This window comes from Hylobates moloch, unplaced genomic scaffold (assembly GCF_009828535.3).
Source record: "Hylobates moloch isolate HMO894 unplaced genomic scaffold, HMol_V3 SCAFFOLD_15, whole genome shotgun sequence".
Lineage (NCBI taxonomy): Eukaryota > Metazoa > Chordata > Mammalia > Primates > Hylobatidae > Hylobates > Hylobates moloch.
The window spans coordinates 34563144-34584172 of record NW_026652290.1 but is presented as its reverse complement, the minus strand read 5'-3'; the positions used below and the strand labels follow the sequence as shown (position 1 = coordinate 34584172).

The window sequence follows — 21029 nt, the reverse complement described above, 5'->3', positions numbered from 1 at the left end:
TTTTTACAATAATACCAAAAAAATGTATATTTTACATACTCATTTTCTCATGTATGTGGAGCTGAGTTTTTTTTTTTTTTGGAGACAGACTCTCGCTCTGTCACAAGGCTGGCATGCAGTGGCACAATCTTGGCTTACTGCAACCTCTGACTCCCAGGTTCAAGCGATTCTTCTGCCTCAGCCTCCTCAGTAGCTGCAACTATAGGCGTGTGCCAACATGCCTGGCTAATTTTTTGTCTTTTTGGTAGAGACAGGGTTTCACCGTTGTTAGCTGGGATGGTCTCGTTCTCTCTGACTTCGTGATCCACCCGCCTCGGCCTCCCAAAGTGCTGGGATTACAGGCCTGAGCCACCGCGCCTGGCCGACCTGAGTTTTCTAGAGGCTTCATGACATGTAATAGTTTTACAGACTGAAAGAGGAGGTAAATGAGAATCTAGCTATGTCCTATTAAGCGAGACATTAAAAAGATTTACAAAAATGCAAAAACAATGACACTTTTCTGACTACTTTTTTGCTATTGGAAAATAATTATTTTTCATAAAAAATGCTATTATTGGCCCTGCGCAGTGGCTCACACAGGTAATTCCAGCACTTTGGGAGGCCGAGGTGGGTGGATCACCTGAGGTCAGGAATTCAAGACCAGCCCAGCCAACATGGTGAAACCCCATCTCTACTAAAAATACAAAAAATTAGCCAGGCGTGGTGGTGGGCACCTGTAATTCCAGCTACTTGGGAGGCTGAGGCAGGAGAATCGCTTGAACCTGGGAAGCAGAGGCTGCAGTGATCCGAGATCACACTGTTGCACTGTAGCCTGGGAAACAAGAGCAAAACTCCATCTCAAAAAAAAAAAAAAAAAGCTATTATTATTAACACACAATAGGGCTTATTACATTTTTAATGGATTACATATTTTTTATTTGTTATCATTTCTAATGTAATAAACACTGATAGAAATAACCCACATACGGCCGGGTGCAGTGGCTCAGGCCTGCAATCCCAGCACTTTGGGAGGCCAAGGCAGGCGGATCACGAGGTCAAGAGATTGAGACCTCCCAGCACTTTGGGAGGCCAAGGCAGGCGAATCACGAGGTCAAGAGATCGAGACCAGCCGGGCGTGGTGGCTCACGCCTGTAATCCCAGCACTTTGGGAGGCCGAGGCAGGCGGATTACAAGGTCAGGAGATCGAGACCATCCTGGCTAACACAGTGAAACCCCATCTCTACTAAAAATACAAAAAATTAGCCAGGTGTGGTGGCAGGCACCTGTAGGCCCAGCTACTTGGGAGTCTGAGGCGGGAGAATGGTGTGAACCCTGGGGACAGAGCTTGTAGTGAGCTGAGATGGCGCCACTGCACTCCATCCTGGGCGACAGAGTGAGACTCTGTCTCAAAAAATAAATAAATAAATAAATAAATAAATAAATAAATAATTAAAAAAACCAAGACCATCCCGGCCAACATGATGAAACCCGGTCTCTAGTAAAAATACAACAATTAGCCAGGTGTGGGCTGGGCGCGGTGGCTCACGCCTGTAATCCCAGCACTTTGGGAGGCCAAGGAGGGCAGATCACGAGGTCAGGAGATCGAGACCATCCTGGCTAACATGGTGAAACCCCGTCTCTACTAAAAATACAAAAAAATTAGCCAAGAGTGGTGGTGGGCACCTGTAGTCCCAGCTACTCAGGAGGCTGAGGCAGAAGAATGGCGTGAACCCGGGAGGCGGAGCTTGCAGTGAGCCAAGATTGCGCCACTGTACTCTAGCCTGGGTGACAGAGCGAGACTCCGTCTCAAGAAAAAAAAAAAAAAAAATTAGCCAGGTGTGGTGGCGGGCACCTGTAGTCCCACCTATTCAGGAGGCTGAGATGAGAATCACTTGAACCCAGGAGGCAGAGGTTGCAGTGAGCCGAGATTGCACCACTGCATGCCAGCCTGGTGAGAGTGAGACTCAGTCTCAAAAAAAAAAAGAGACTGAGACCATCCTGAACCCCGTCTCTACTAAAAATACAAAAATTAGCTGGGCGTGGTGGTGTGCACCTGTGGTCCCAGCTACTCGGGAGGCTGAGGCAGGAGAATCGCTTGAACCCGGGAGGCGGAGGTTACAGTGAGCCAACATCGCGCCACTGCACTCCAGCCTGGTGACAGAGCAAGACTCCATCTCAAAAAAAAAAAAAAAAAAAAAAAAAAGAAAGAAAGAAAAAGGAACCCACGTACAAAGATCTTTGATGTCCTTAAGAAAAATGTAAAAGGAACTTGTGACCAAAAAATTTGAGTATACAAGGAATACAAAATAAAACATCCTACATGTTTTCTAAATTAATCTTAAAGTTATTATAGTTCTTTTAGATACTGCTCTTACCCTACCAATTAGGACAGTATGTACTTTTTCAAGAAAATTACCTACTCCCTGCACTGAGTGAAATGAACTTCTTTACTTATACCAGATGGGGAAATAAATTAACTTCCAAACAAATGGACAGCCTAAACTAGCAATCAGTAAACTTTTTCTACAAAAAGGAGGAGAATACTAATCTGGCTTTACAGGCATACAATCTCTGCTGCAACCACTCAACTCCAACCTTGTAGTATGTAAGCAGCCACAGACAATACATAAACAGAGGCATGCTGTATTCCAATAGAACTTTATTAACAAAATTAGGCAGGGGCCATATTGGCCCACAAGTTCTAATAAACCACTGCTCTAAACTAACATCTTTTTTTTTTTTTTTTTTTTTTTTTTTTGAGACGGAGTCTCGCTCTCACCCAGGCTGGAGTGCAGTGGCGCAATCTCGGCTCACTGCACGCTCTGCCCCCCCGGGGTTCACGCCATTCTCCTGCGTCAGCCTCTCGCGTAGCTGGGACTACAGGCGGCCGCCACCTCGCCTGGCTAACTTTTTGTATTTTTAGTAGAGACGGGGTTTCACCGTGTTAGCCAGGATGGTCTCGATCTCCTGACCTCGTGATCCGCCCGCCTCGGCCTTCCAAAGTGCTGGGATTACAGGCGTGAGCCACTGCGCCCGGCCTAAACTAACATCTTTATACAAATCCAAGTAATGTTTTTGTTCAATGGAATTTATTTTCAAAATGGAGACACTGGTTTTCAAAATCAAAATTTAGGAAAAAAGGTAAATCACATAGTTGAGTTATTTTGTTTCTTAGCTAAAACAGTATTTTCTGAAATACTAGTGATGCTAAGTGCTTATACTAGTACATGTGAACCTAGCCATCTGATGACAGATGAACTTCAATTTTCACTCAAGATTATACTATTATAAAAAATAAAATATGAAATAGCAGTTAGAACATTCATTTTAAGCTTGACTATGACAAAACTGAGTATTTAACCATAAGGCTAATTTTAATCAAGCTTGAACTGTAAGAGTTCTCTAAAAAGGAAAGTCATATAAAACCAATTAGAACTTCCCTATAAAAGAAGAAAAATAAGATTGCCTCCTAGCGGTTCACTGTATTAACTATAACTCCTAGGTACATCACAGAAATAATGATTCAGTAAAGAAGTTTAGAGCAATGAACTTACTGCAAAAAAAAAAACTGCAATTTATACTAAAACATTCTCCTCAAGTCAACGTACCTTTCCAGTAATTCTCTACTTTCCTGCACATCTCTAGTGGAAAGCGTAAGAAGTGTAAGATTAGCATAGGCCAGCAGTAAGTCTGTATTGCTTGCTCTCCAGTCATTTTTATCAGACTCCAAACACTGTAAAGACTCCAGATATTCCTATTTTGTGGAATGAACAGTAAGTTACAAAACTTAATCAAATGTTAAGAAATTAACCATTTTATGCCTACAAATTCCTTTTCTCACTCCAACCACGTTTGTGAAACTATATTGATTTTTACATCAACCTTATAAATGAAAACACCAAAAATATATATATTTATCATAGTTATTCCCCAATCTTCCCATTATAAATTTAACTGATCCTGGTAAAAATTTCATAATTGTTCTACATAAATAAAAGAAATTTAAGCCCTGAGGGGCACTGCTGCTTTAGTACAAAAAGATGTATGCTAATTGCCTATATAGAAATGTAAAGACCCAATAGCTTTAATCTACCTTAAGGGTCTGTACAACACATGAATTCCATTCTAAACTTGAACGCAAAGCTATGTTCTTCTCCGCCTCATGGCAGTGGGCCACAGCATCCTTCAATCTTTTATTTGAGCGATACAACTCCACTAGCCGGATGTTCACATGGACGTCATCAGGTCTTACATAAAGTTCTGACTGAATTAAGTCAAAAAGTTTATTCCATCCATCTTCACCTTCACAATCTAGAAGCTGTTCCTATTTAGAGGGGAAAAAGAAAAATTATTAGAGTAACACTTGTGCAATTTTAAACAAGTCATGCTCCCAAAGAGCACCATTCCACTATGTCGTTTGATGATGATGTCACCAAAAACACCATCCTATATACCTTGTTCGTCCCTTCTGAGAGTTGCTTACAACCCAGAAACTAAGCCTCAAGAACTGTATGTGAAGAAAACCATCTGTGATTACTGCAGTAGCTCATATTCTCTTCAGAGAATACCAGGACTATTGCCACACATCCCTGTCCATCTGAGTCACCACCAGAAGCCTAGACCTTCCCAGTCAATCCTCAGCAACAAGGTCCTTATCTTCAAACTGCTCTCTATCTCCTTAAATCTGACTCAATCCCGCATCCTCTCTCCTCCCACTGTTGTTACCTTCATCATCATCTCAAAGCACTGTCATCACCTCTTGACCTTAAATGAAGAGAGTATCATCTCAGGATAACCTCCACTACCATGATGGCTTTTTCTCTCTGAACTTACATACAAGGAGAGGAAGTAGGGTTTGTGACCACTCACTTCTCATTTGCAATGTTCTTCCATCAGCCTCTCAACAAGCTAGGACCACAGGCATGCACCACCATGCCCGGCTAATTTTTTTTTTTAATGTTCTGTAGAGATGGGGTCTTGCCGTGCTGCCCAGGCTGACTACTCAGTTCTTTAATCACCTCATCTCCAGTGATGTTGTCCTCCACTCCAACCTCAACCATCCACTTGCCACTGACACAGGTCTTCAAAATCTGTATTTTGGTCATACCACTGAAACCACCACACCACCCTTCTTATTCTTCCACCTCACTGAGGGCCTACATACCCTTACTTTCAGAAATACACTTCTCCACCACATGACAAGTTCCCTTCAAGACAATGACATCATCAAGTTTTAAACACCTGTAAACACAATAAATACACACACTTTCTTCTGTCAGGCAAAAAATGCTATAAGCCCTTATATCCATAATTACTGTTTGCTTGCAGATCCCTTCAACTAATTCCCTCTTTTCCTTAGAAGAACCCTCCCAACTGGTTTCTGTGTGCCTAGATTTGGGAAATCATAACCCCAAGCTAACTGATTTCATTTTCATTATCTCAACCATCAAACTGGTGCTGCCTAAAACAAAATACCATTTTAGTACTAACAGATTCACTTTCTCCACTCCCTGACACTTCACACCTCCTCCTACTTCCTCAACTTCCCCATACCTTCCTTTGACCCTCACTTTCAACTTATAACCTAGATTCATCCTTCACTGAGAAACCTGATGCTATCACATATAAATTCCATTTTACCTTACCTACTTAAACTCATCTTTCCCCAACTCTCAAGACCATGCCGCCCATTAGTATTCTGTATTTCATTCCCCTCTCTCCTTTATCAATTTCTCCTCTTCTGGATGAGATGGATGATACCCTGGCCTCTCCCTATTGCAAAAGCCCTAGTCTTTGGCTCTACGTTAAAAATTTTTTTAAAAACCACTATGAGTGCTTTTAAAAAGTTCTATCTCATACGTGAGAGAAAAAGCCTTCTCAACAGTAATACTCTCATTCATTAAACAAATGTCAGAAACTGTTTACCTTAGCAAACCTTAAATTTTAGGTGAAATGGAATTACTTTGCATGACAGTTATAAATCTCATGGATTTCAATTCCAAAAAAAAAAAAATCTGATACAGGAAAAGTGTAACAGTGCCTTCAAGTTATTAAAGAACATCTTTAAAGAATGCTTCAAAGTATCTAACTTGTTACACTGCAAGAAAAGAATCCCCTACCATTACATACGTTCTTTAACACTACTGACACCAAATTAACTGGATTGCCACGCCCAATATGGGAATTATGTTTATCCAGCTGCTTATTACTGGAGAGAAAAACTTATCAATATCTTTGTAAGCATTTTCAATGCTTTTTCAGCTTCAAAAATCTGTACATGATTGTTCACAGCAGTTGAACAACAGCCAAAACCTAGAAATAACCAAAACGCCCCTCAAAAGTGAATGGTTAAGGCTGGGCACAGTGGCTCACACCTGTAATCCCAGCACTTTGGGAGGCCGAAGTGGGTGGATCACCCGAGAACCCGGGAGGCAGAAGTTGCAGTGAGCCGAGATAGCACCACTGCACTCCAGCATGGGCGACAGAGCAAGACTCTGTCTCAAAAAAAAAAGTGAATGGTCAAATTGTGGACCATGAAATACTACTCAGAAGTAAAGGAACCCACTATGGATATACAAAACTTAGATGGATCACAAATGGTATTATGCTGACTAAACAAGCCAACCTCAAAAGGTCACATGCTTGGCCAGGCGCGGTGGCTCAAGACTGTAATCCTAGCACTTTGGAAGGCTGGGGCGGGCAGATCACATGAGGTCAGGAGTTCGAGACCAGCCAAGCCAACATGGTGAAACCCTCTTTCTACTAAAAATAGAAAAATAAGCGGGACATGGTAACATGTGCCTGTAGTCCCAGCTGCCCGGGAGGCTGAGGCAGGAGAATCGCTTGCACCTGGGAGGTGGAGGTGGCGGTGAGCCGAGATTGCGCCAGTGAACTCCAACCTGGGCAACAGAGCGAGACTCCGTCTCAAAAAAAAATGAAAAAAGGAAAAAAATACTCACACACTTCATGATGACATTTACATAACATTTTGAAATCACCAAAGTATAAAGATGGAGAACAGATTAATGGCTGCCCGAGGTCAGGCATAGTGAACAGAAGTAAGTAGCATGACTACAAAAGGGGTAGCATGAGGAAGATCTCTGTGGTAACAGAGTAGTTCTGTATCTTGATGGCAGCGGTGGTATGAATCTACACATGATAAAATGAAAGAAAACTATACATACACATTGTACCAATGTCAAAATTCCTGATTTTGATATTGTGCTTTGGTCGGGTTAAACAGGTTGAGCATCCCTTATCTAAAATGCTTGGGACCAGAAGTATTTCAGATTTTGAATTTTTTCAGACTTTGGAATATTTGCAGGATACTTAGTAGGTAGCGCATCCCAAATCTGAAAATCTGAAATCCAAAATTTTCCAATGAGCATTTCCTTTGGGCATCATGTCAGTGCTCAAAAAATTTCAGATTTTGGAACATTTAGGATTTCGGATTTAAAATGCTCAACCTGTATAAGCACTGGGGAAAAATGAAGTAGCATATAGGATCTTTCTGTACAATCTTTGCAACTGCCTGTGCAAAAAAATCTATAATTATTTCAAAATTAAAAATTTTTAAATTTCTATCAGAAACATATATAATGGGGGTAGGAGGAGGCTAAAGGCAAATATACATTTATAATTTAATATTGTACATACACAGTAAAGTATACATTAATATATAAAACATTACAATATACATTTTAAATGTTGGCCAAACATATTTGTGTAGATTTTCTCCAGAACAGTTACTTAGTAAACTGTATTTTACTCTATAAAGAATATGAGGACCAGTCAACACACTAGCAAGAACTTTCTGTCATTTTTAGTAATTACGTCTTATATACTACAGAAACTACCTTTTATCTTTTGCTTGAAAACCTTACTATCTCAAAATATAATCCCTTCTACTTTCAGACAATAGTTATTAGAAAACTCTTTAAAATATCCCTAAATTGTCATCCTGTAGGTAATTTTCACTTAATGAAGCAAAAATTGTATACCAGACAGAACTTAATGTATATCTTAGCTTTACTTAGTTTACAGCTACTAAACTGTAAAATCTCTAAAATATTAATTATTCCAGAAGGGTAAATGAGATGTCACTTATAAAGTATAACAATGCCTAATAAGACAGCAGATGCTCAGAAAGGTTTTAATAAACTTTTTAAAAGAAAAATTTTAAAGGAAACACAAACACCTGGGCTTAAGGTTTGCTACTGAAAAGTAATTTAAACTCCAAATATTAGAAATGGTTATGTCTTTTTTTTTTTTGAGACAGAGTCTTGCTGTCGCCCAGGCTGGAATGCAGTGGCGCGATCTCGGCTCACTGCAGGCTCCACCCCCTGGGGTTCAGGCCATTCTCCTGCCTCAGCCTCCCAAGTAGCTGGGACTACAGGAGCCCGCCACCTCGCCCGGCTAATTTTTTTTTTTTTGTATTTTTAGTAGAGACGGGGTTTCACTGTGTTAGCCAGGATGGTCTCGATCTCCCAACCTCCTGATCCGCCTGCCTTGGCCTCCCAAAGTGCTGGGATTACAGGCGTGAGCCACCGCGCCCGGCCAGAAATGGTTATGTCTTAAGTTTTCTCCCTTTATGTTTTGTTTGTTTACCTTTAGTTTATAAACTGCAGGACTTCCTGGGAAAAGTTTAGCTGCTCTCTCAACCCAGTATTTTGCTCTTCCATCAGTAACATCATTTTTACAAAGCAATTCTGCAATCTTCAACACAAGATCTTTTTGTGTTGGGTTTAATTCCACTGAACGCTAATATCAGAAAAGAAATTAAAGATTAGTAAATAAATTGTATGTAGGTATGTATGTAGGAGTATATTTACTTATATACAAAGGTTAAAAAATTCTCACTCCAACCCTTAAATTCTACTTCTAGAGAAAACACGTTACTTCAAAGGTGTTAAAATAAAAGTGTCTTGGAATTTTATTTTAACACAAATAAAAATTATATTTGTGTCATTTGAATGCAAAAAACACAAAAGAACACCATTCCTGACCCTGTTAGACTTACAATTTATAGGTGTTAAACAATTCTAAATCTGTTCCAAGCTGTGTCACGTAATTGGACTATGATACCAATGCCTGTTTTATGATATTCATAAAATATATTTGACTTACTTATATAAATTTCTCTGGGCATCATGTGTTTGGCTATGCAAAGGCTATATTTGAATCCTATTACTTACCCTGTAACATTCAACGGCTTTGTCTGTGTTTTCTTCCAATTCATAAAGAAGACCCAGAAATCTGTGAGCTTTGGGATCCCTCTCTTGCACATTAATGTAAGTACATATGTATCTGTTTTTTAAAAGTAATACAAAAGTAAATTAAACTTAGAACTGTACTTTTAAATGCTAACCGAAGAATACATCTTAAACCAAAACAACCACTAAACTCGTTTATATTGTTACTCAAGACTACCACTATTTATGCAGGTAACTCAAAAGTATTCATAGAAAGAAATGGGTAATACTTAAAAACACGTACATAGAGTTGACCACATACTCATTTTACCATTAAATGTCACATTTACCAAATTTTTCTCCAGTGTTATCCATACATAAGAAATGAACATATAAATTGCTTTTTCTTCCTGATCACATTTTAGTAAAGCACTAACAGTTTTGCAAATAAATTAGAAGTGATTATAGTAAACATTTTTAAAGTTACCATAATGCGAAATACTAAAGAGCAACAATTTCCCAAACAACAAAGGGAAATATATTTACCCTTTAAGCAAGAAAGTAATTTCTAACAGTACTATATCCAGCTAAAATCGAACACAAGAAAAATTACTTATTACAGTACCAAATACAGGAAATTTCCATTTCTCAAATCAAGTAACAACTAAAATAAGTAAATACCCTCTAGGTTCCTTGACAGTATTACGATCAGAGAAATTAAGCCAGACCCAAACTAACGGATTAAAGTCTCACATTAAAAAGGTACAAGAGTTAACAGTCACAGTGCTGCTAGTTACATAATTTATGTACCATCATTTTCCTTTCTTACCAGTATTTCCATCTTCCTTTGGATGCCTTTAAAAGCTTGCCTCCCAACTGGGAGCAGTAATACACACCTGTAGTCCCAACACTATGGGAGGCTGAGGCAGGCAGACTGCTGTGCTCAGAAGTTCAAGACTAGCCTGGGCAACACAGTGACACCTGTCTCTACCAAAAAATGCAAACCTTAGCCAGGTGTGGTGGTGTATATCTGTATCCCCAGCTACTTGGGGAGCTGAGATGGGAAGATCTCTTGAGCCCAGAAGGCAGAGGTTATAGCGAGCAAAGATGGAGCCAGCTGCTGCACTCCAGCCTGAGCAACAGAGACAGATAACTGCCTCAAAAAAAAAAAAAAAAAAAAAAAAAAAAAAAGCCTGCCTCCCTCTTAATTTCCTGCTTTAATCCACTCCAAGTCAGGAAATCAGAATCACCAAGCTTCTTATCCCTAGGATAGAGCCTTAGAGCATCACATATTGTGTCAGTTAAAGATCTTTTATACAAGCTATTCTCCTGCCTTACAATTACAGTTTAATTTTTTATTCATTGCTATTTTCCATATGATTAAGGTATCAGATATCTAACCAAAAATAAATTAAGATATAGGCATGGTCCTTTTTTACTCCAACACAAGACAATTTTTAGAAAAAGTGTTTTAAGCCAAACAATTTCTTGCCCTTGGTATAAACAAGCAGCAGCATGCAGAAAACACTAATTACAGTTTCAATCTCAATGGAATCTAGGCTGGGCCTTAGCATCAGTCTGAGTGATAAATCCCTTATTCCAGAATACACTTAAGAAGAACTACTAAAGAACATATTTTTACCTATTTCAAAGAAGAAAATGAGAAAAAGCATTGATTTTAAAAAAACGAATACATGTTAGTTTGTACTTACTTTTTAGCAAGATCATATTCTTTAGCTTCATAATACAGCTTTGCAAAATAGAATCCTTTCATTGACTTCTAAAAAAATTAAAAGTTGTTTTACTTTTCATACAGAAATATTTTCCAACATTTTTTCAAAAGTAGTAAAAATCTGTCCTAAGTTGACGTTCAAATACACCGTTTTCATTCACTTAACAGTTTTTTTTAAAGCCTGAAAAATGCATAATTCCATGTTTTATAATTTCCTATCATAAAACAAAAAATAGAGCTGGGTGTGGTGGCTCATGCCTGTAATCCCAGCACTTTGGGAGGCCGAAGTGGGCGGATCACCTGAGGTCAGGAGTTTGAGACCAGCCTGGCTAACATGGTGAAACCCTGTCTCTACAAAAATACAAATATTAGCCAGGCATGATGGCGGGTGCCTGTAATCCCAGCTACTCAGGAGGCTAAGGCACGAAAATCAGTTGAATCCAGGAGGTGGAGGTTGCAGTGAGCCAGAGGTTGCAGTGAGCTGAGATCATGCCATTACACTCCAGCCTGGGTGACAGAGCGAGACTCCATCTCCCAAAAATAATAATATAATAATAATAATAATAATAATAATAATAATAAATAAGCTGGGTGCAGTTGGTCACATCTTTAATTCTATTTAATTCTAGCACTTTCAGAGACCATGGTGGGAGGCTAGCTTTGAGGCCAAGAGTTTGAAACCAGCCTGCGCAACACAAAATCCTGTCTCCAGGGGGAAAAAATAGCCAGGTATAGTGGAGCATGCCTGTGTTCCTAGCTACTCAGGAGGCCAAGGAAGGAGAATCACTTGAGCCCAGGAGGTTGACACTGCCATGAGTTACAACTGTGACACTGCGCTCCAGCCTGGGTGACACAGGGAGATCCTCTCTCTAAATAATAAGTACATACATACAGAAAATAAATTCAAGAAAGCAAGACAGCCGGGCGCGGTGGCTCACGCTTGTAATCCCAGCACTTTGGGAGGCCGAGGCGGGCGGATCACGAGGTCAGGAGATCGAGACCACGGTGAAACCCCGTCTCTACTAAAAATACAAAAAGAAATTAGCCGGGCGTAGTGGCGGGCGCCTGTAGTCCCAGCTACTCAGAGAGGCTGAGGCAGGAGAACGGCGTGAACCCGGGAGGCGGAGCTTGCAGTCAGCCGAGATTGCGCCACTGCACTCCAGCCTGGGCGACAGAGCGAGACTCCGTCTCAAAAAAAAAAAAAAAAAAGCAAGCAAGACAAGCAGACAACAGAAGTTAAGAATTTTTCATCAGCCTTGGAAATCTTGGAAACCCTGTGGTACCACTCTGTCACTTAACAAACAAAAGAAACCAGCTTTCTTTGGGGAGGAAAGGTATTCCAGAAATCTCTTCTCCCACCATGTGTAAGCCTCTATGGGAAATAAGAAGTAAGTACTTAGGATCTATTAAGGCACTGAGGATTCCCTGGTCCATGTACTGTTCTCTCTACAGATCAGATCAATATTTTACAGTCAAGGAGTCAAAAAGGTAGAAATAAATATTGAATTCTTCAAATAATAAACAAGGTCCACAGCCTGGCTCCTTGGTCACATAAACTCCAAAGTCCAAAATGCTGATACACACCAGGCTGGGTGCGGTGGCTCACACCTGTAATCCTAGCACTTTCGGAGACTGAGGCGGGAGGATCACTTGAAGCCAAGAGTTTGAGACCAGCCTAGTCAACATGCAGAAACCTCCTTTCTACTAAAAATATAAAAATTAGCTGGACATGGTGGCACACGCCTGTAATCCCCACTGCTTGGGAGGCTGAGGCAAAGAATCGCTTGAACCTGGGAGGCAGAGGCTGCAGTGGGCCAAGATCGCACCACTGCACTCCAGCCTGGGCAACAGAATGATTCCATCTCAAAAAAAAAAAAAAAGTGCTGATACAACCAGATTATGTTCCATCCATGTGATAAAGAGTATATAGCTACTCAACCATCTTATTTTTGAAATTCCAAGACCGCAGTGAATGTCCAAAACGATGAATAGTACCAAACCAGGTTGCCATCAATCGAAACATGTTTCCTGTTTGTGTCCTCCACCCACAAATTTAATGTCTTGTCCATCTTAACTAAGCACTTATCACACACTGTGGCTGTAACTTTTGCAGTTTGGGGTGTCACAACAAAACTAGCACAAATTTCTTTTTCCTTCTTCACAATTTCATGGATATGTTCTTACCATAGATCTTAGCAACCCCAGTAGATGATCTTTTTTCTTTCCTCAGTCAAAAACTCACCTTTTCACTTAAAGGAAGCACTGCATGGCTTCTCTCTGGCGTTATGTGAATTGCCAGCATCGCTACTCTTGCTCTTTGGTGCCATTTTAAATAAAATAAGGGTTACTTGAACACAACCACTGCAATACTCCAACAGTTGATCTGATAACTGAGATGGCTAGTATGTAACTAGAGGGTGGGGAGCACATACAGCGTGAATATGTTGGACAAAGGGATGATTCCTGTCCTGGGTAGGATGGAGCAGGAGGCTGTGAGATTTTTATCATGTTATTCAGAACTGTTTGCAATTTAAAACTTATGAAATTCTTATTTATATAATCTTCCATTCAATATTTTTGGACCACGGGTGACGCAGGTAAGTAAAACCACATAAGGCAATACTGTGGATAAGAAGGGACTACTGTACCAGCAACGAACAATCAGAAAAGGAAATTAAGAAAGCAATTCCATTTACAACCGCATCTAACAGAAAAAAATGCCTGGGAATAAGCGTAAACGAGGAGGTGAGAGACTTGTATGCTTAAATTACAAAACGTTGCTCAATGCCAGACTAACACCTGCAATCCCAGCACTGGCGACAAAGCAAGACTCCGTCTCAAAAAAAAAAAAAAAAAGAACTATAAGCAATCTTAACAAAAATAATACACAATAGGACAGCACGTAAAGGAACAAGGCTTGTTCCACCCTTCCTTTTTTTTTTTTTTGAGACGGAGTCTTGCTCTGTCGCCAGGCTGGAGTGCAGTGGCTCGATCTTAGCTCACTGCAACCTCTGCCTCCCGGGTACAAGCTGGGACTACAGGCACACACCACCATGCCCAGCTAATTTTTGTATTTTTAGTAGAGATGGGGGTTTCACTATGTTGGCCAAGATGGTCTCGAGCTCTCGACCTCCATGATCTGACTTCCTCCGCCTCCCAAAGTGCTGGAATTACAGGCGTCAGCCACCGTGCCCAGCCGGTTCCCCCTTTTCAAAATGAAGAAACAGATTCAAGGTACAATGCCAAAACATAATAGAAAAATAATTCCATTACCTTCTTTGCTTCCAACTATGTTATTAGACAATCTTAAGATAATTAAACAACTTTATAAATTATTCTTCTATATGATCTTTTGCCTCTATCCTGCTCACTTTACAAGGGAACTGAAGCTCAAGCAGGTAAATGCCTTGTTTAAAGATATACAACTAGGAAAGAGCAGAGCCCATGTTATGTAAACAGGACAGTATCTGATTTAAGCAGTACTTCTTTCCATGACAGCAGATGTCACTATAAGCAAATACCTGAATTCACTTAAGCTGCCAAAAAACTGACGTAGGGCTGAAAACAGGAACAGTAAGACCCTAAGAGATGCCACATCATCTCTATCTTGCACAGTAAGATAGAGATGTAATTGTAATTGCGATTGTCCAAAACTTAGTATCTGTGGCCTACTTTTTCATTATGCAGTTCTAAATTTCTCTTTTTTTTTAAATTCAGACGGAGTCTCGCTCTGTCGCCCATCTTGCACAGTCAAATGAATCTCCTATCCCCTAAAATCCTCCAAAAAAGCTGCTGTTCTCAACAAACCCATCTGATCAGCTCCAAATCTGTGGAGTCCCAACAAGGGTGAAGGCCGTGATTATACAGGACAATGAGGAAAAGTCTAGATACTGAACCATGAGTTCCCCAATCTTCTTCCCCTGGAACATTAAGGGTAAGGAAATCTCTCAAAAGGCAGAACAAACGAAAGAGGAGGAGAATAAGAGAAAAATTAGAGAAACTCCAGCTTTCAGGTAAACATCATTAAAAAAAGGGTAAGAAATGGTCAAAGAAATAATACAAGAAATGCTACAGAACTGAAAGAAATGAGTTTCCCAATTGAAAAGACATTTCCAGAAAACCTTTAAGTTACCAAGAACAAGAATCTCATTGGACTTCTAACAACAGAACTTCTAGAAAAGTGGAGCAATGCTTTCAAAATTGAGAAAAAACTTATTTCAAACTCAGAATTCGATAACCAAATGATCAACTAAATTAAGTAAAGACGTTTTACAGGCATACCATTAGTTTCAAGACCAGCCTGACCAACATGGTGAAATCCCATCTCTACTAAAAATAGAAAAAATTAGCCGGGCGTGGTGGCGCACACCTGTAATCCTGCTACTCGGAAGGCTGAGGCAGGAGAATTGCTTGAATCTGGGAGGCGGGAAGTTGCAGTGAGCCAAGACCATGCTACTGCACTCCAGCCTGGGCAACAGAGCAAGACTGTCTCAAAACAAAAACAAACAAACAAAAAAACCTCTCATCCACTTTTCCTCAAAGCAAGTGAGACTATGCTACACCAAAACAAAAAAAGTAAATCAAGAGGACATGAGATACAAGAAACAAAGGGTCTAACTCAGAAAAAAGATGAAGGGAATTCTCAAATTGATAATAAAGGGAAGTCCCAAGAGCACAGCTGTGTAGCAAAGAGGAAGAAAAACCAATCCGGGTTGGAGGAGTCAGTTAGTAAGGGTATTCCAGGTAGACAGACAATCAATCAATCAATCAATGTTTTAAGCTGAAATTGATGGGATTAAGTGACCAGTTTGACCACATTTGAGAGTTTAAATTGCTGAGTTTAAGTAAACAAGTAGTAACACAACATACAAGCAAACCAAAAAATAAAGCAATTATTCAGTCCAGGAAAAAACAAAACTGCACAACAAGGGCAATTCAAATGCAAAAATATTTACCTTATTTTTATATAAATGTTAAATATTCATTTAAACAAAAACTGCAATAACAGCACTGAGAGAATGAGGGGCAACCAAAGTGTCTGAGAACAGTTTTGGAGGAGCACAATAGAAAGCCAGTACAGAATGCCTAAAATGGGGCCGGGTGCGGTGGCTCACGCCTGTAATCCCAGCACTTTGAGAGGCTGAGGCAGGCGGATCATGAGGTCAGGAGATCGCGACTATCCTAGCTAGCACGGTGAAACCCTGTCTCTACTAAAAATACAAAAAAATTAGCCGGGTGTTGTGGCGGGTGCCTGTAGTCCCAGCTACAGTCTGGGGCAGGAGAATGGCGTGAACCCGGGAGGCAGAGTTTGCAGTGAGCCAAGATCGCGCCACTGCACTCCAGCCTGGGCGATGGAGTGAGACTCCATCTCAAAAAAAAAAAAAGAAAAGAAAAGAAAAGAAAAGAAAATGTCTAACATGAGAGAAAGGGAATTAAAAATAACAAAAGTATATATGTGTGTTACTCAGAAGTATGAAGTATAGATGTAAAGGGCAGAAAAAACAACTAACAGCTGTCAAAGGTGCCTGCCTGTAGTCCTAGGTACCAGGAAACAGAGGTAGGAGGATCATTTATGCCCAAAAATTTGATGCCAGCCTGGGCAACACAGCAAGACCCTATTCTAAAAATAAATAAATAAAAATAAGAGCTGTCAAGTAGCCTTTGAGAAGTAGGAATCAGCTGCAGAATAAGAAACCAACTTGACAGAACATAGAAAAACTAAACAGAAGCCATCTGGAAAAAGAAAAACTAGAGAAAGAATTATATATTTTTTTCTTTTCTTTTTTTTTTTTTTTTTTTTGAGACAGAATCTTGAGTGCAGTGGCGCAATCTCTGCTCACCACAACCTCTGCCTCCAGGGTTCAAGCAATTCTCCTGTCTCAGCCTACCGAGTAGGTGGGACTACAGGCGCCTGCCACCACGCCTGGCTCATTTTTGTATTTTTAATAGAGACGGATTTTCACCATATTGGTCAGGCTGGTCTCTCGGCCTCCCAAAGTGCTCGGATTACAGGCAAAGAATATTTTTAAGAAGGGCAAAAGCACATGTGAGGGAGTAGAAAAATGGAAAAACAAAGAGACTAACAAATGAAAGCACAATGGAAGACTAGAAAGATATGATATACAGACACATCATCACACTCCAAAACTCAGACATTCTAGAAAGCATGGTCAGTTCACAGATGGCCAGCCTCTGCCAAACTGGGGGAGAATACTAACCTCTTCATATTCTTCACAGCCACTGCCTCTTCTCCCTCCATTCTTTACCTTCTATCCAAAGCACCCTGTTGTCATTTCACTCAAACCTAACTTTACAGAATAGCTTCACATGTTCCAAAGTTACTCACTAGCTAATCCATATTCCGCTGAAATCCCCAGGTTCTAATGTAAATGACTTTCAATTTGGGGAAAAAAAAAAAAAAAAAAGACTCTGTAAGTGTAAGAAAGAGGTGGTCATAACAACCAATCCTCAAAATTTTGCCACCACTCCACTTTATTTAATGGAAAAGTTATGTAGCTGAAAGAACATTCTAACTTCTGTCTAGACCAGTGGTTTTTAATCTTTTGGAAGCCAAGGTCTCCACTAAGAATAAGCTTGCTTTTTTTTTTTTTTTTTTTAAAGCTTGTTTAAAAAAAAAAAAAAATCAGGCTGAGCAGAGTGGCTCACACCTGTAATCTCAGCACTTGGGGCCAAGGCGGGAGGATCACTTGAGCCCAGGAGTTGGAGACCAGCCTGGGTAACATGGTAAGACCCCATCTCTACATTAAAGAAAAAAGCCAGGCTTGGTGGCGCATGCCTGTAGCTGGCATGCCTGTAGTCTCAGCTACCCAGGAGGCTAAGGTGGGAGGATGGATTGAGCCCAGGACGTCAACGCTGCAGTGAGCCATGATCCTGCCACAGCACTCCAGCCTGGGAGACAGAAAGAGACCTTGTCTCAAAAACAAAACAATGGACGGTGCAGTGGCTCATGCCTGTAATCCCAACACTTTGGGAGGTGGAGGTGGGGAAATCACTTGAGCCCAGGAGTTCAAGAACAGCCAGGGCAACATGGTGAAACCCAGTCTCTACCGAAAATACAAAACAAAACAAAACAGCAGGTGTGGTGGGTACACCTGTGGTCCCAACTACTCGGGAGACTGAGGTGGGAAGATCGCTTGAGCTGGGGAGGCGGAAGTTGCAGTGAGTCGAGATAGCGCCACTGCATCCAGCTGGGTGACAGAGTGAGACCCCGCCTCAAAAAAAATAAAATAACATAAAAATTAAAGTCTTTAATTTCAAGAGTTACAGGAACCCTCAATAAGGTCTGTTTTAGACTCCATTATCACATTCATATTTATACTATGCTAGCAGTTTGAAATTACAATGTACAAGTAGATATCTATCCTTCTTCTCTGGAGGAATAGACTGTAACTTACTCCACTGTTCCCAAGAGAAACTAAATCAGATCCACTGCCAAAATTCTGCTGCACTACCTATTTGACCCTGAACAAGTATCTTAAATCTCTACAGGTCTCAATATCCACAGGGTTGCTGGAAGTGCAAAATAAGATAACCTATGCTTAGTTATGATAAGAGACACAATTGTGCTACTATTATAATCACGGTCATCCGTGAGTTTCAGGGTTTTTTTTTTTTTTTTTGGAGTCTCCCTCTGTCGCCCAGGCTGGAGTGCAGTAGCGCGATCTCGGCTCACTGGAACCTCCGCCTCCTGAGTTCAAGCGACTCTCCTGCCTTAGCCTCCTGGGTAGCTAGGACTACAGGCGTGCACCACCACGCCCGGCTAACTTTTTTTTGTATTTTTATTAGAGACGGGGTTTCAACATGTTAGCCAGGCTGGTCTCGAACTCCTGACCTCAGGCAATCCGCCCTCCTCGGCCTCCCAAAGAGGTGGGATTACAGGCGTGAGCCACTGCGCCCCGCCAATATCCTTTTAACATCAACAATAAAAACAGTGACTTGTAGCTAACATTTAGTGCTATGTGTCAAGCACAACCCTAAATGTTTAAAGTGGATCATCCTATCAAATTCTATTAATGTTACAACTCCATGTATGGATGAAAAGTGTAACTGGCTCCAAATACCCAGCTTATAAACGACAGTGCTATGATTATTCAAGCCAAAGCAAACTGACTCAAGATTCTGTGCACATCCACCTTTAAAAGCTTCTTCCATCACTCTTTAGATCCAGTTACTAAAGTCTTATTGAATCCAAAATAGATCACATTATTTACCTGTAAAGAGAAAAAATACCCTAAAAACGTTTGTGGAAAAGGTTAAAAACTGTAAGCCATACTAACGATTTGTAAGAACTTTAGAATTTTTTTTTTTTTTTTTAAGCAAAGGCAGCTACCAAAGTGTTCTGGGCGGGGGGAGCGGGGCGAAGGAGGTGAGTACGAGGCGTGGAGTGGGGCTGGACCCTTATAAACGGACAGCGACAAACACCTCATACTCAAAACAGGGGGACTTCCCGTGTCATTTGCGCCGTCGGGCCATTGCAAATGTCCGCGCTGACATGCCTACGTTGTCACTCGACACAGCCGCCAAAGCTCACCCCGGAGCTGCGTCAGTCCCCACTGGCTTCCCCCAGGCCAAGGAGGTACGACCTCCGCCGCAGCATATAAAGTAAATGTCCAAGAGATGGGAAGAAACCCGCCAATACAGCACCCGGGTGCCCAAGCCCCCGAGAACTAGGCCGCGCGGGTACTACGCGGCGCGCAATCGGCCAGAAAGCCCGGGCCAGGGCGGGCCCACGAGCGAGCACCGTCGGGAACAAGCCGGGAGAAAGAGGAAGCGCCGGCGCCAACTGTCTCCCGCCCACCGCGGTCCCCTCAACGACTCTCCCTGCACTTGCAAGCGCCACGCCGCCCACAGGACTGCGCTAGCCGGCCGGCGCCTCAACAGAGCGCGCCAGGGAGCAGCGCCCGTTGGGAGCCATGACGCCTGAGCCGCGCGAGGCCGCCGCCCGGCCAGGTCGAGGCCGTCGGTCTCTTCGAGACCTACTCACCTCTCGAGGCGACGGGGCGGAGCCCTGCACCGAGGCGATGTACCGCTCCACGTCGGCCTTGCTGCGCCTCATCGCGCCGCCAACCTGGCTCCCGAGGCGCGTGAGACCAGCGCTCAGCTCCTCAGCAGTCGCCACTTCCAAGAGGAAAGCGCCTGCAAGCCAGTGACGCAGCGCCGTAGCCGGCGGAGGACCATTTCGGCGAACTTGCGTACTGCGTCAGCACTGTGCGCCACGTTGGCGACGTCGGCGCTCGAGCTGCACTCGGCCAGGCTCTTGGCAGCGCCCTGGGCTCTGAGAGTGTTTTGGCAAGCCGGGATCAGATTTCGGCCGCCAGCATCCGCAGCGTAAGGCGTAGATTTCCAGCAGGTAACAGTTTGCGTGATGGGCTCTTAAGCGTTTTGGTCGCTTGTTCTAGATTATAAATGCTCAATGCATTGGAAGAAAAAAGCACTCAGGCCAGTTTGGTGAACGTGTAAATTAGAACAACGTTTCTGGAGATGACTGGTTAAATACGTTGCATCGGACATGTGTGAATACTAAAGCATACATACATTTTTAAATTCATATCTATTAAAAGAAATGAGGGCCGGGCGTGGTGGCTCACACCTGTAATCCCAGCATTTTGGGAGGCCGAGGCGGGCGGATCACGAGGTCAGGAGATCGAGACCATCCTGGCTAACACGCCGGGCGTGGTGGCGGGCGCCTGTAGTCCCAGCTACTCGGGAGGCTGAGGCAGGAGAATCGCTTGAACCCGGGAGGCGGAGGTTGCAGTGAGCTGAGATTGCGCCGCCTGGGCGACAGGGAGAGACTCCGTCTGAATTAAAAAAAAAAAAAAAAAAAAAAAGATTTAGAACTGCATAATGAAAAAGGCCACAAATATTAAGTTTTGGACAATTACAATTTTTTAAACAGTCATCTCTCGGCAGGGATTTGTTCCAGAACCACCAGCTTATGCCAAAATCCACGCATTCCGCCCGGTGCGGTGGCTCACGTCTGTAATCCCAGAACTTTGGGAGGCCGAGGCGGGCGGATCACCTAAGGTCAGGAGTTCGAGACCAGCCTGGCCAACATGGCGAAAGCCCATCTCTGCTAAAAATACAAAAAATTACCTGGGCGTGGAGGT

General features: G+C 42.0%; 1 protein-coding gene across 2 annotated transcripts in view; it reads right to left on the bottom strand.

The window, feature by feature from the left end:
• Nucleotides 1-20056, bottom strand: part of LOC116483566 (RANBP2-like and GRIP domain-containing protein 8) — a 29229-nt gene extending 9173 nt beyond the window's left edge. Inside the window, exons 1-6 of one of the 2 annotated variants that reach the window (XM_032177725.2) lie at nucleotides 19907-20056; nucleotides 10883-10947; nucleotides 9174-9285; nucleotides 8587-8739; nucleotides 4073-4303; nucleotides 3588-3733 (exon numbers count right to left, since the gene is read on the bottom strand). In XM_032177725.2, coding sequence (XP_032033616.1) covers nucleotides 3588-3733; nucleotides 4073-4303; nucleotides 8587-8739; nucleotides 9174-9285; nucleotides 10883-10947; nucleotides 19907-19978 — 779 coding nt within the window. In that variant the 5' untranslated portion in view covers nucleotides 19979-20056. Of the gene's footprint in view, nucleotides 1-3587; nucleotides 3734-4072; nucleotides 4304-8586; nucleotides 8740-9173; nucleotides 9286-10882; nucleotides 10951-19906 lie in introns of both variants that reach the window. The other variant, XM_032177724.2, reaches the window with a different exon arrangement.
• Nucleotides 20057-21029: the final 973 nt, after the last annotated feature.